A 12,321-nucleotide genomic window follows, 5' to 3' on the forward strand; every position below is an offset into this window, starting at 1 on the left:
GTGAGCTGTAGCTCACGAAAGCTCATGCTCAAATAAATTGGTTAGTCTCTAAGGTGCCACAAGGACTCCTTTTCTTTATGCCTGGAGTAGTTATTAAATGTCGTATTTTGCTAACAAAGCGTGGCAGTTAACAGTATAAAACTGCAGACCTGCATAGATCTTCCTTCCCAGGAGATCTATTACTGGGGTGGATTTCTGGTAGTATGATTGAGCTCCTTCTGTGGCCGCCAACGAGTTTGGGGTAGGATGGGAAAATAAAAAGACAGCTCCTTTGACAGGAACAAAGTATTATCTCTTGGCCCTTTTCAGTGTAAGGGCACAGGATGCTAGTGTGCGCCATGTTGCTCTGGCTTCCTCTAGTATAGCCTCATTAAACGGAAGGGCCACCTTATTCAGTCCCTGCAGTTGCAAGATGTTCAGGAGCCAGTGCTGAGGATTCTGAACCTCTTCTAATGGAATCTGTAGATTGTTTGTGACTCTCTGTAACAGCGCCTGGTACTGTCGGTAGTCATCTGACGGAGAAGGCGATGAAGGAGTGACTGCATTGTCCAGAGATGAAGAAGCAGCCTCTGTTGGAACCATTGCTGGTTCTTCCTCCTTGTTCACCAACAGAACCAGTTGGTGAGAGGAAGAGGAGTGGTACGACTCCTGAGAAGGCCCCAGATGCCTGCCATATCAGGCCAGAAGGAGGGACCCATCAGTTGTGGGGGACCCTAAGGGAATGAGTACAAGCGGTCACTACAGAGGGTCATAGCTGGAGGGATGGTGAGCATAGCTTCTCAACCGGTACAGTAACTCCTCGCTTTACATTGTAGTTATATTCCTGAAAAAATGCTACTTTAAGCAAAACGATGTTAAGTGAATCCAATTTCCCCATAAAAGTTAATGTAAATGGGGGGTTAGGTTCCAGGGAATTTTTTTTTGCCAGACAAAAGGCTATATATTTTTTATATATATACATACACACACATACACTCACTCACACACACATATACACAGTATAAGTTTTAAATAAACAATTTAATACTGTACACAGCAGTGACGATTGTGAAGATTGGTTGAGGTGGTGAAGTCAGAAGGTGGAAGAGGGTGGGATATTTCCCAGGGAATGCCTTACTGCTAAATGATAACCTAGCACTCGGCTAAGCCCTAAAGGGTTAACACATTGTTGTTAATGTAGCTTCATACTCTACAAGGCAGCATGAATGGAGGGAGGAGAGACAGCATGGCAGAGAGAGAGAGAGACGTGTGTGAGAAAGAGAGATGCACACGGCCCCTTTAAGTATGCGGACACTGGTCTAAGTATACTGGCTTTTTAAGTAGATCAGCAAGTTGAGTCAGCAGCTGCTGCCAGCAAGCTTCCTCCATCCTGAGTCCTGTCGTGTCAGTCAGTCCCCATTCTATGGAGATGGGATACAGGAGTGGGAGGAGAGGGACATCCTGACATTAGCACCCCTCTTCCCACCCCGCCCCCCGGCACAGCAAGCAGGAGGTTCCTGGGAGAAGCTCCAAGGCAGAGGGCAAGAGCAGCATATGGCAGTGGGGGGCGGGACAGCTGAACTGCCTGGCAATTGATAGCCTGCTGGGCAGCTGTTGCACAGGGAACTTAGGGGAGCGGGGAGCTGATGGGGGGCTGCTGGTCCACCCTGGTTCCAAGCCCCTACCAGCTACTCTTTCTGCAAGCAGTGGATGAAGCAGGCAGCTGCCAAACTACGTTATAAGGGAGCATTCCGCAAATGTAACAACGTTAACCGGGACAACTTTAAAGTGAGGAGTTACCGTAGTTGGGAATCCTGTAGGTCCATGGAGATACTGGTACAGCTATCTCCTCTGATTCCGAGGACTGTTCCATCAGTAGTGGCAGTCCCATTGATACTGGGGCACTCCTGCCTAATGGCTGGAGATGCAACTGCTCCTCGGACATTGGTATAGATTCCTCTTCTGGAGTAAAGACCTCCCTCAGGAGGACAGGGTCAGAAAGGAGTGGAGACTGGGGATAGGGGAGGAATACATCCTCTGATGTTAAGTAAGTCTCTGAACAGCGTGGGGTCCAAGAAGTTCCAGCAGCGATGCCTGAAGGACCCAACTCATCTGTTGCAGTTGAACGATCATTAGATAAACAAGGTGGTGTCGATGACAGGTCTGGATCGGCACTCGTAGATGGAACTGGCAAGCATTTGTGCTTATGCTTCAGTATCACAGTCACCATGGGAACAAGGTGGATCTCTCCTTTTGCATGCCTTGCCCTCTAACCAGGGGGTATTTGGCAGAGGCAGTTCCATGGGTTCTGAGCACAATGTCTTACCTGACTTGGACCAGCTCAGGGAAGGATTGTGTTTCGTATGGACAGTCCACTGTGGGGATCTATTCTTGTGCTCATCAGAGTGTCTTCTACTCTCAAGGGGAGCCCTGGAGCCCTGAAGTCCTGGGGCTTCAGCGTTAGAGGCTCTGCTCCAAGGCACATGCTTGGAGGGGCATTATTGGTCAGTTAAGACCAATGGACAGGGAGGTCTCGCTGGGCCGGATCAGAGTGGGGCTTCATAGCCTCCTCCATGAGGTACTTTCTTAGGTGAAAAAAGAAAAGGAGTACTTGTGGCACCTTAGAGACTAACAAATTTATTTGAGCATGAGCTTTTGTGAGTTACAGCTCACGGCATCCGATGAAGTGAGCTCTAGCTCACGAAAGCTTATGCTCAAATAAATTTGTTAGTCTCTAAGGTGCCACAAGTCCTCCTTTTCTTTTTGCGAATACAGACTAACACGGCTGCTACTCTGAAACCTTTCTTAGGTGAAGCTCCTAGACTTCTCGAGTTCTGGGTGGAAAGGCTCAAGACATACTGCACTTAGCAAAGTTGTACGTCTCACCCAGACAGTACAAGCACCGTTGATGTTCATCACAGATGGAGAAGAAAGAAGGGCAGGAGATGCAATTCTTGAATTTCCCTCAACCAGGGGAGGAAAAACGACACTATAGTAACTACAAATTTAAACTGCTAAGCTAAGAGATAAAACTATTTACAAATACTTTCTACTTTACAGGTTATGTACAGAATGGAGGACATGTTTCTGACTCAGGCCGTGTGGCAGTAAGAAGGAACTAGAGAGGCATCAATCCGCACTGCCTCTTACACCCTCAGTTAAGAGCATGAGGGGAGCTACTGTGCATGAGTGGGTCAACGGACACGGACTCTGAAGAATTTCTGGATGTGCGTGCACGGTGTACATGCGCACCCCCGCGTGGAATACACATAGGTACCATGGCTCAGAGTACTTACTTCGGGGGTAAAGTCTGGACTGATACAAAGAACAGCACAATATATTGCGATTTCAGAGAAAAGTTGCCCACTTCAGACACTACATGCAGAAGTTATAGCCATCATAAAGGCTACTTTGACACAAAGAAAGTGCAAAATCAGTGACAAAGGTCTGACTAGTAGTATGGCAATTGTATCTATGATGAGGTTTCACTGTGTCGCTCAGCATTTCCTGAAGATTAATCAGAGATGACTTTCTCAGAAAGCACTTGGAATGAAGAAGAAAAATTCACTTATGCTCCTATTATCAAAAAGAGATTGCTGAAGGCTGTTCCTGGAAAGCAGTTTCAAGTGTACAGCCAGCCGTTCTTCCAGCCATTCTAATGCAAGGATTTTTGCCAATTTTGGGTTGATGTTTTTTGCACTGTACCCAGTCACTGAATTTAAACCAGTTTTTGGCATATTCTGCATGAAGAGATTTCTTGGATGCCTGCAGGGTCTCAGCTACTTTCATGGATTTGCCTGTTTCAGGACAGCTAGTTCACAGCGAAGAGGTGAGATGAACAGAGAAAAGGATATTAACACCCTCTTTGCAAGTACCTAGCTGGGGAACAAATATTTGATAATGGACTCTTAGCTAGCAGACAAACGCATAACATGATTGCACTGGGAGCTCATGTTCAGTTGATTATCCACCATAACCCCCAAAGCTTTTTCAGAGTCACTGTTTGGGCAAAGCCTACATTCTTTGTTCTGAGATGAATATATTTACATGCCGTTGGAATCTATATATATATTTTGATTATATTTACTGTTAGAAAAAACTCCTCCACCATTTCCAACCCCATGAACTTGGCTGCCTTTCCAAATACAGTTTGTGATCCAGAGGCCACTCTCACTAACATTACATAATATAAACACTGACATTCTTAAGGTCATTTTAATGCAAAGTGGGAGCTGAAAGTAGCAAGAGAAGTCAGTAGGGCTTGTGGGGGTGGAGGAAAGAGGCAATTTAAAACTTCACTGCCCTATTGCCTTTCCCCCCACAGTAGGGGAGAGACAGGCCAAGGGGATAGTAGGAAGTGAAGCAGGAATGTAGGGAGTTACAAGTTCTGACTGCTTTTGCAGCTATTGTATCTTACTTCATTCTGGTGTCTGCAAATACAGTACTCTACAGAGAAATGACCGTGCAACAAACAAATATCTCCAACAGCCAGAGATGGGACACTAGAAGGGGAGAGCTCTGAGTTACTCCTAGGTATCTGGTTGGTGGGTCTTGCCCACATGCTCAGGGTCTAACTGACGGACAGATTTGGGGTCAGGAGGGAATTTTCCCCTAGTTAGATTGGAAGAGACTCTGGAGCGTTTTCACCTTCTTCTGCAGCATGGGTCACTTACTGATTTGAACTATCGTAAATGGTGGATTCTCTGTAACATGAAGTCTTTAAATCAAGATTTGAGGACTTCACTAACTCAGCCAGAGGTTATGGGCCAGCCAGAGGAGTGGGTGGGTGAGGTTCTGTGGCCAAAATGTGCAGGTCAGAGTATATGATCATGATGGTCCCTTCTGGCCTTAAAGTCTAAACAGAAAACAACATAACTCATTGAGCTGTAAGTAAAAATTGAGAGAGAAAAAAACAACGGATGGGACAAACAAAAAGCAAACCAGCAGCCATTTTACCAGAGAACATTTTCTTGCAACAGCCCTCAAATTTCAGAAAACAAAATCAGTAAAACTGCATTTCTGTACTGATTGTCACAGGAGTCATAGATTCCATGACTTTCAATTTAAAAAAATAACCCTGGCTTGACGTTTAGTGGGTGTGTGTGGCTAGATGGATGCAACAGTAACAGCTAGACCTACACAGCTACCAAGTGAGAGACTGGGATGCAGGGGAAACTAACACAACAGGAACTCTTTAAAGCGCTAGTGCTTTGTCAGGTAGTCACGGGATTGAGTCAGGAATGGAGTAGGTGCTGCAAGGCTCCAAAGATGGGCACAAGCAAATTTAGCAATTTTAAAATAGTCTTAACTATTAATTAAATGTGAAATCATTGTAAATTATTTTTACTGAAAATAAAAACAGGCTATTTTGAAAAATGCAACCTGTGCATTGGGATTTTTACTAAAAATTCATGATTTTCTAAAGATTCATGATTTTCCTTTTTTCACTTTGACCAGCGGGATAGCTTATTTATTATTTGCACTGCAGCAGTGCTTTACACACTGCAGTCAGAGATTGTGAGGCTTATTGCAGTTTACCATGACAAATCACTAACCTGAATAAATCAAAGAGAAATAAACTAGTCATCAGAAACCTCAAACTATTCCCTGAAATAACAACAAATTAGCAAACAGTATGATATTCAAATGTCTATCTTTTTAAGAGGCCATTTCACAAAGCTAACTTTTACCTCATTATAAGGTGAAAAAATGAATTGGAAAATAATCATCAGTCCTATCAGGGTGGGCTGAGTCTCATAGAAACCAAATGCAGCGAAGAGTTCTTTCTGACCAATTAATACTGCAAACAAAAAGAAGCAGAGGAAGGAGTTCATCTAGAAAGAGAGGAAACAAAATATTCCCATTAATATGACCCTTTCAGCTATCCACAAGATTATTGCTTAAATGCTTATTACAAAGGTGCTCAAAAGCAGGGGTTCTACTGAAAAAACTGATCATGTAATTAAACCCTGTATCATAATGCATATGCACAGGGGCCCAAATTAAGGGTTCACAGGCAACTTAGTTCTGACATTTCCTAACTTTCAAGTACCTGACTTTGCAACCTTAATAATGTTCTTTTAATGTAGTTTTCTGTGTGTAATTATGAATAAAGTCTGTCCATTATCCCTCTCTGCCAACGACTAGGCTGGCTTTATACAGACAGGATGGTAATATACAGACACAGGCAGTTCCTGTGAAAATTTCTAAAGCAGGATTCTGTGGCAACTTTACAGATCTGTTCAGAGTAAGTGTTATGTGTGTAATGGGCAGCATGCCAGAAGGCACAGAGATGTTTGCATGAAAAATTGAGAGTGCACAATAGGTGAGGGGCTTGTTATAAGAAAGAGTGGAGAAGACGTAGGGAGGGACAGATTTGTGAAGGTTCTTGAAGAGCAGGTCAAGAAGTTTGAACTTAATGCAGTGAAATGGGAGAACCAGTGGACAGATTGAAAGAGGGAGGTGATACAGTCCAAGCAATGGTCCGACAGGATGATCTTAGCAGCCGAATTTGGGCAGGTAGGGAGCAACATGGATGTTAAAGTGTGACATTCTATACCTTGGGGGAGTGTCCTGTAACCCCCATATTCCTCATTTATATATAATTGTGATCTTGCATATAAAGCATGCCATGTAAGATATCAGGGGAAAGGTTATGATCTGGTGAAAGTCACTGTTCTATCTAAATATGTATATCATTAGTGCATATGAAGTTATGAGATTGTGTTGTATGGTTGTCAGTAAAACATGCTGTAAGCTGGGGAATCGGCCAGATACTAGCTCCCCAGAGACAACAGCAAGGAATGTAACCAATGCCCGGGCGGGTGCCACAAACAACCATCAATAGCCATAGTCCAGCAAGGGAGTTACAATTCAATGATTCATCTGCATAAGACCACACCAGGGGAATTGCTCAACCTTGCTTGGGGACTCAGCAATGCCTACCAGACATGCCTGGACTTTTGTTCTCCAAGCACATGGGATGGAGGGTATAAAACAGAACACAGTGGCCCTGTGCTGGGTCTTTCTTCTTCCCCCATCTATGCTTCAAGCAACAAGGACACTGAGAAAACTGAAGAGTCTGACAGTGGAGACTAGCCCAAGTTTAAGGACTGTATATTAAGGACTGCAATATCCAATGGGGTGAGAAAAACTGCCTAATCTAGATCGGGGTAGGCAACGTATGGCACATGGGCCAAAGGCGGCAGGTGAGCTGATTTTAAGTGGCACTCACACTGCCTGGGTCCTGGCCACCAGTCCGGGGGGCTCTGCATTTTAATTTAATTTTATATGAAGCTTCTTAAACATTTTAAAAACCTTCTTTACATACAACAATAGTTTAGTTATATATTATAGACTTATAGAAAGAGACCTTCTAAAAACGTTAAAATGTATTACTGGCATGGGAAACCTTAAATTAGAGTTAATAAATGAAGACTCGGCACACCACTTCTGAAAGGTTGCCGACCCCGATCTAGATGCAAGAAGCCTGGGAAACAAGCAGGGAGAACTGGAAGTCCTGGCACAGTCAAGGAATTATGATGTGATTGCAATAACAGAGACTTGGTGGGATAATTCACATGACCGGAGTACTGTCATGGATGGATATAAACTGTTCAGGAAGGACAGGCAGGGCAGAAAAGGTGGGAGAGTTGCACTGTACGTAAGAGAGCAGTATGACTGCTCAGAGCTCCGGTATGAAACTGCAGAAAAACCTGAGAGTCTCTGGATTAAGTTTAGAAGTGTGAGCAACAAGGGTGATGTCTGCTATAGACCACCGGACCAGGGGGATGAGGAGGACAAGGCTTTCTTCCGGCAACTAACGGAAGTTACTAGATCACAAGCCCTGGTTCTCATGGGAGACTTCAATCACCCTGATATCTGCTGGGAGAACAATACAGCGGTGCACAGACAATCCAAGAAGTTTTTGGAAAGTGTAGGGGACAATTTCCTGGTGCAAGTCCTGGAGGAACCAACTAGGGGCAGAGCTCCTCTTGACCTGCTGATCACAAACTGGGAAGAATTAGTAGGGAAAGCAAAAGTAGAGGGGAACCTGGGAGGCAGTGACCATGAGATGGTCGAGTTCAGGATCCTGACATAAGGAAGAAAGGAGAGCAGTAGAATACGGACCCTGGACGTCAGAAAAGCAGACTTTGACTCCCACAGGGAACTGATGGGCAGGATCCCCTGGGAGAATAACATGAGGGGGAAAGGAGTCCAGGAGAGCTGGCTGTATTTTAAAGAATCCTTATTGAGGTTACAGGAACAAACCATCCGATGTGTAGAAAGAATAGTAAATATGGTAGGTGACCAGCTTGGCTTAACAGTGAAATCCTTGCTAATTTTAAATACAAAAAAGAAGCTTACAAGAAGTGGAAGGTTGGACAAATGACCAGCGAGGAGTATAAAAATATTGGTTAGGCGTGCAGGAGTGAAATCGGGAAGGCCAAATCACACCTGGAGTTACAGCTACCAAGAGATGTTAAGAGTAACAAGAAGGGTTTCTTCAGGTATGTTGACAGGTTTCAGAGTAGCAGCCGTGTTAGCCTGTATCCGTAAAAAGAAAGGGAGTACTTGTGGCACCTTAGAGACTAACAAATTTATTAGAGCATAAGCTTTTGTGAGCTACAGCTGTTAGTCTCTAAGGTGCCACAAGTACTCCTTTTCTTTTCAGGTATGTTAGCAACAAGAAGAAAGTCAAGGAAAGTGTGGGCCCCTCACTGAATGAGGGAGGCAACCTAGTGACAGAGGATGTGGAAAAAGCTAAGGTACTCAATGCTTTTTTTGCCTGTCTTCACGAACAAGGTCAGCTCCCAGACTACTGCACTGGGCAGCACAGCATGGGGAGGAGACGACCAGCCTTCTGTGGAGAAAGAAGTGGTTCGGGACTATTTAGAAAAGCTGGACGAGCACAAGTCCATGGGGCCGGACGCACTGCATCTGAGAGTGCTAAAGGAGTTGGCGGATGTGATTGCAGAGCCATTGACCATTATCTTTGAAAACTCATGGCAATCGGGGGAGGTCCCGAACGACTGGAAAACGGCTAATGGAGTGCCCATCTTTAAAAAAGGGAAGGTGGAGGATCCGGGGAACTACAGGCCAGTCAACCTCACCTCAATCTTTGGAAAAATCATGCAGCAGGTTCTCAAGGAATCAATTCTGAAGCACTTAGAGGAGAGGAAAGTGATCAGGAATAGCCAGCGTGGATTCACCAAGGGCAAGTCATGCCTGACTAATCTAATTGCCTTCTATGATGAGATAACTAGCTCTGTGGATGAGGGGAAAGCACTGGACGTGTTATTCCTTGACTTTAGCAAAGCTTTTGATACTGTCTCGCACAATATTCTTGCCAGCAAGTTAAAGAAGTATGGGCTGGATGAATGGACTATAAGGTGGATAGAAAGCTGGCTAGATCGTCAAGCTCAACGGGCAGTGATCAATGGCTCCATGTCTAGTTGGCAGCCGGTATCAAGCGGAGTGCCTCAATGGTCGGTCCTGGGGCCGGTTTTGTTCAATATCTTCATTAATGATCTGGAAGATGGCGTGGACTGCACCCTCAGCAAGTTTGCAGATGACACTAAACTGGGAGGAGTGGTAGATAAGCTGGAGGGTAGGAATATGATACAGAGGGACCTAGACAAATTAGAGGCCTGGGCCAAAAGAAATCTGATGAGGTTCAACAAAGACAAGTGCAGAGTCCTGCACTTAGGATGGAAGAATCCCATGCACTGCTACAGACTAGGGACCGAATGGCTAGGCAGCAGTTCTGCAGAAAAAGACCTAGGGGTTACAGTGGACAAGACGCTGGATATGAGTCAACAGTGTGCCCTTGTTGCTAAGAACGCTAACGGCATTTTAGGCTGTACAAGTAGGGGCATTGCCAGCAGATCGAGGGACGTGATCATTCCCCTCTATTCGACATTGGTGAGGCCTCATCCGGAGTACTGTGTCCAGTTTTGGGCCCCACACTACAAGAAGGATGTGGAAAAATTAAGAAAGCGTCCAGCAGAGGGCAACAAAAATGATTAGGGGACTAGAATACATGACTTATGAGGAGAGGCTGAGGGAACTGGGATTGTTTAGTCTACGGAAGAGAAGAATGAGGGGGCTTTGATAGCTGCTTTCAACTACCTGAAAGGGGGTTCCAAAGAGGATGGATCTAGACTGTCATCAGTGGTAGCAGATGACAGAACAAGGAGTAATGGTCTCAAGTTGCAGTGGGGGAGGTTTATGTTGGATATTAGGAAAAACTTTTCCGCTAGGAGGGTGGTGAAGCACTGGAATGCGTTACCTAGGGAGGTGGTGGAATCTCCTTCCTTTTGAGCTTTTTAAGGTCAGGCTGGACAAAGCCCTGGCTGGGATGATTTAGTTGGAGATTGGTCCGGCTTTGAGCAGGGGGTTGGACTACATGACCTCCTGAGGTCCCTTCCAACCCTGATATTCTATGATTCTATAGATGTTACCCAGTCTAATAGGGTTGAGAATTTAGACTGCATGTTTATATTTTCTTTTGGTAACTAGCTCTGACTTTTTGCCTATCACTTATAATCACTTAATTTGTTTAAACTGTTTATCTTTACCAGTGAGTTTGCCTGAAGAGCAGTGCAAGATGGCATATTCCTCAGGTACAAGGCTGGGAATTCAGGGCGGATTTGGCTGGTGCCTTTCCCTGTGCGATCCATGAGTGACTCTGGGAGCATTCATGCAATCTAGCTGGGTGTGGGACTCCACATGCTGTTGTGCTGAGCGATATCAGGGCCTGGAGGGGTTTGCTGCTTGTCACTAGCAAGGCATTGTGAGAGATAGCCCAGACTGGAGAGATAAAGGAGCACAGCAATCCCACAGTCCCAGGCTGCACCCTGGGGATCCTGTTACATAAAGAAGCGAGAGAAAAAAGTTACAACAGTCAAGGTGGAGATGATGAGCTCCTGGGTGACAGTTTTAGCTGTGTGGATAAAAATAAAATTCCTGAAAGGAAGAAATGGAGACTCATCCCAAGTGGCAACCTGATAGTGACATCTTAATGTGGAACATCTGCAGTGACCAAGATAAAAAAAGGCAGCCAGTGTGCTGTCCCCTTGGATGGGACAGGAGACAATACCACAGAATGCTCAAAAACTGTCATTTAGACTGCCACAGAGAAAACATGATCAAATTTGATGGATTAAGGGATGATTCCCGAATGCTGGGAAGGGAACTCAGGATAGGGTTATTGCTGGGATCGTCAAAGATTTTTCCAGCACCAAGAGCGACTGAAGGAAAGAGATCGACACTGGTAATCAATAGCAGTTTAGAGCGGAATACTGGATATCTTCTATGGAGACAGAAAACTGTTGGAACTAGACAATGCTGGAGCACAGGGGAGATTCGGGGAATGTTTCTCTAGCTCTTGTGCATTGTCCAGACTGGTTTGCATGAGTTAATTGATTTTGTCAGACCTTGTAGCCGGACACGGCCCCGTCCATGGCTTGGTCTCTGCCAGGCAGGAGCAGCTCCTGCTCCATGGGGAGGAGGGGCAGCCCATGGCCCCCCCACATCTGCTTTTTTAAATGTGTCTGTGTAGACTTCCTGTTATGCCAGCTTCACCTTGCTCTTAAAGTGACATTTGCAGTTTTCTGTCTGAACCACAAACAACAAAGGAAGTCCTCGCTGATGTGAGGGGCTTGCTTAAAGCTATACTACTAATTGTATTCATGCTTATGAATATGTAATCAATATGTAAGGAGTGAGTGAGATAGTATGAGTGTAAGAAACCAATCTCAAGGCTTAAACCGAAATATTAGCGTGTAAGGATAATCAAGGTGCACATGGGACTGTATATAAACTTATGGCAGTAGTGGTCAGAGAGATGTAACCCACAACAGCAAAAACTCAGGACCAGACCAGAAGCAATAGAGCCCTCCCGCTAGGGTGACCAGATGTCCTGATTTTATAGGGACAGTCCCGATTTTTAGGATTTTTTTTTATATAGGCTCCTATTACCCCCCAGCCCCGTCCCAATTTTTCACACTTGCTGTCTGGTCACCCTACCTCCTGCAGACACGAAGGGGACTCTTGTCGCCTAGTGGTTTGATCTCTGGGAAGCTGGAACCTGGCCAGTCTCAGTCACCTAAGATCAAAAGCAACACCAGTGTCTGCAGCCTGTCACCAGTATGCATGGAATGTGTGTGTGAATATAATTGCGCAAATAAGGGAAGCAAGCAATAAATCAGCCCTCAGTACTACTTCAATTCAACCTTTGTTTGTGGTTATTCCTTGGCTGGTTCCAAGAAAGGGTAACAACCTCACCTCAGAATGTTGGGGGGGCCCTTTCATTGCAGCCTCTCCAAAGAGTCACCTCAT

General features: G+C 45.0%; 1 protein-coding gene across 4 annotated transcripts in view; it reads right to left on the reverse strand.

Moving 5' to 3' along the window:
* The window catches only part of ZMPSTE24 (zinc metallopeptidase STE24), a 114,373-nt gene that overhangs the window by 9,917 nt on the left and 92,135 nt on the right, over positions 1–12,321 (reverse strand). For all 4 annotated transcript variants that reach the window (XM_077838094.1, XM_077838092.1, XM_077838091.1 and 1 more), the window contains one exon: positions 5,670–5,813. In XM_077838094.1, the coding sequence (XP_077694220.1) occupies positions 5,670–5,813 (144 nt within the window). The remainder of the gene's footprint in view (positions 1–5,669; positions 5,814–12,321) is intronic.

The sequence above is a fragment of the Eretmochelys imbricata genome, chromosome 19, assembly GCF_965152235.1.
Source record: "Eretmochelys imbricata isolate rEreImb1 chromosome 19, rEreImb1.hap1, whole genome shotgun sequence".
NCBI lineage: Eukaryota > Metazoa > Chordata > Testudines > Cheloniidae > Eretmochelys > Eretmochelys imbricata.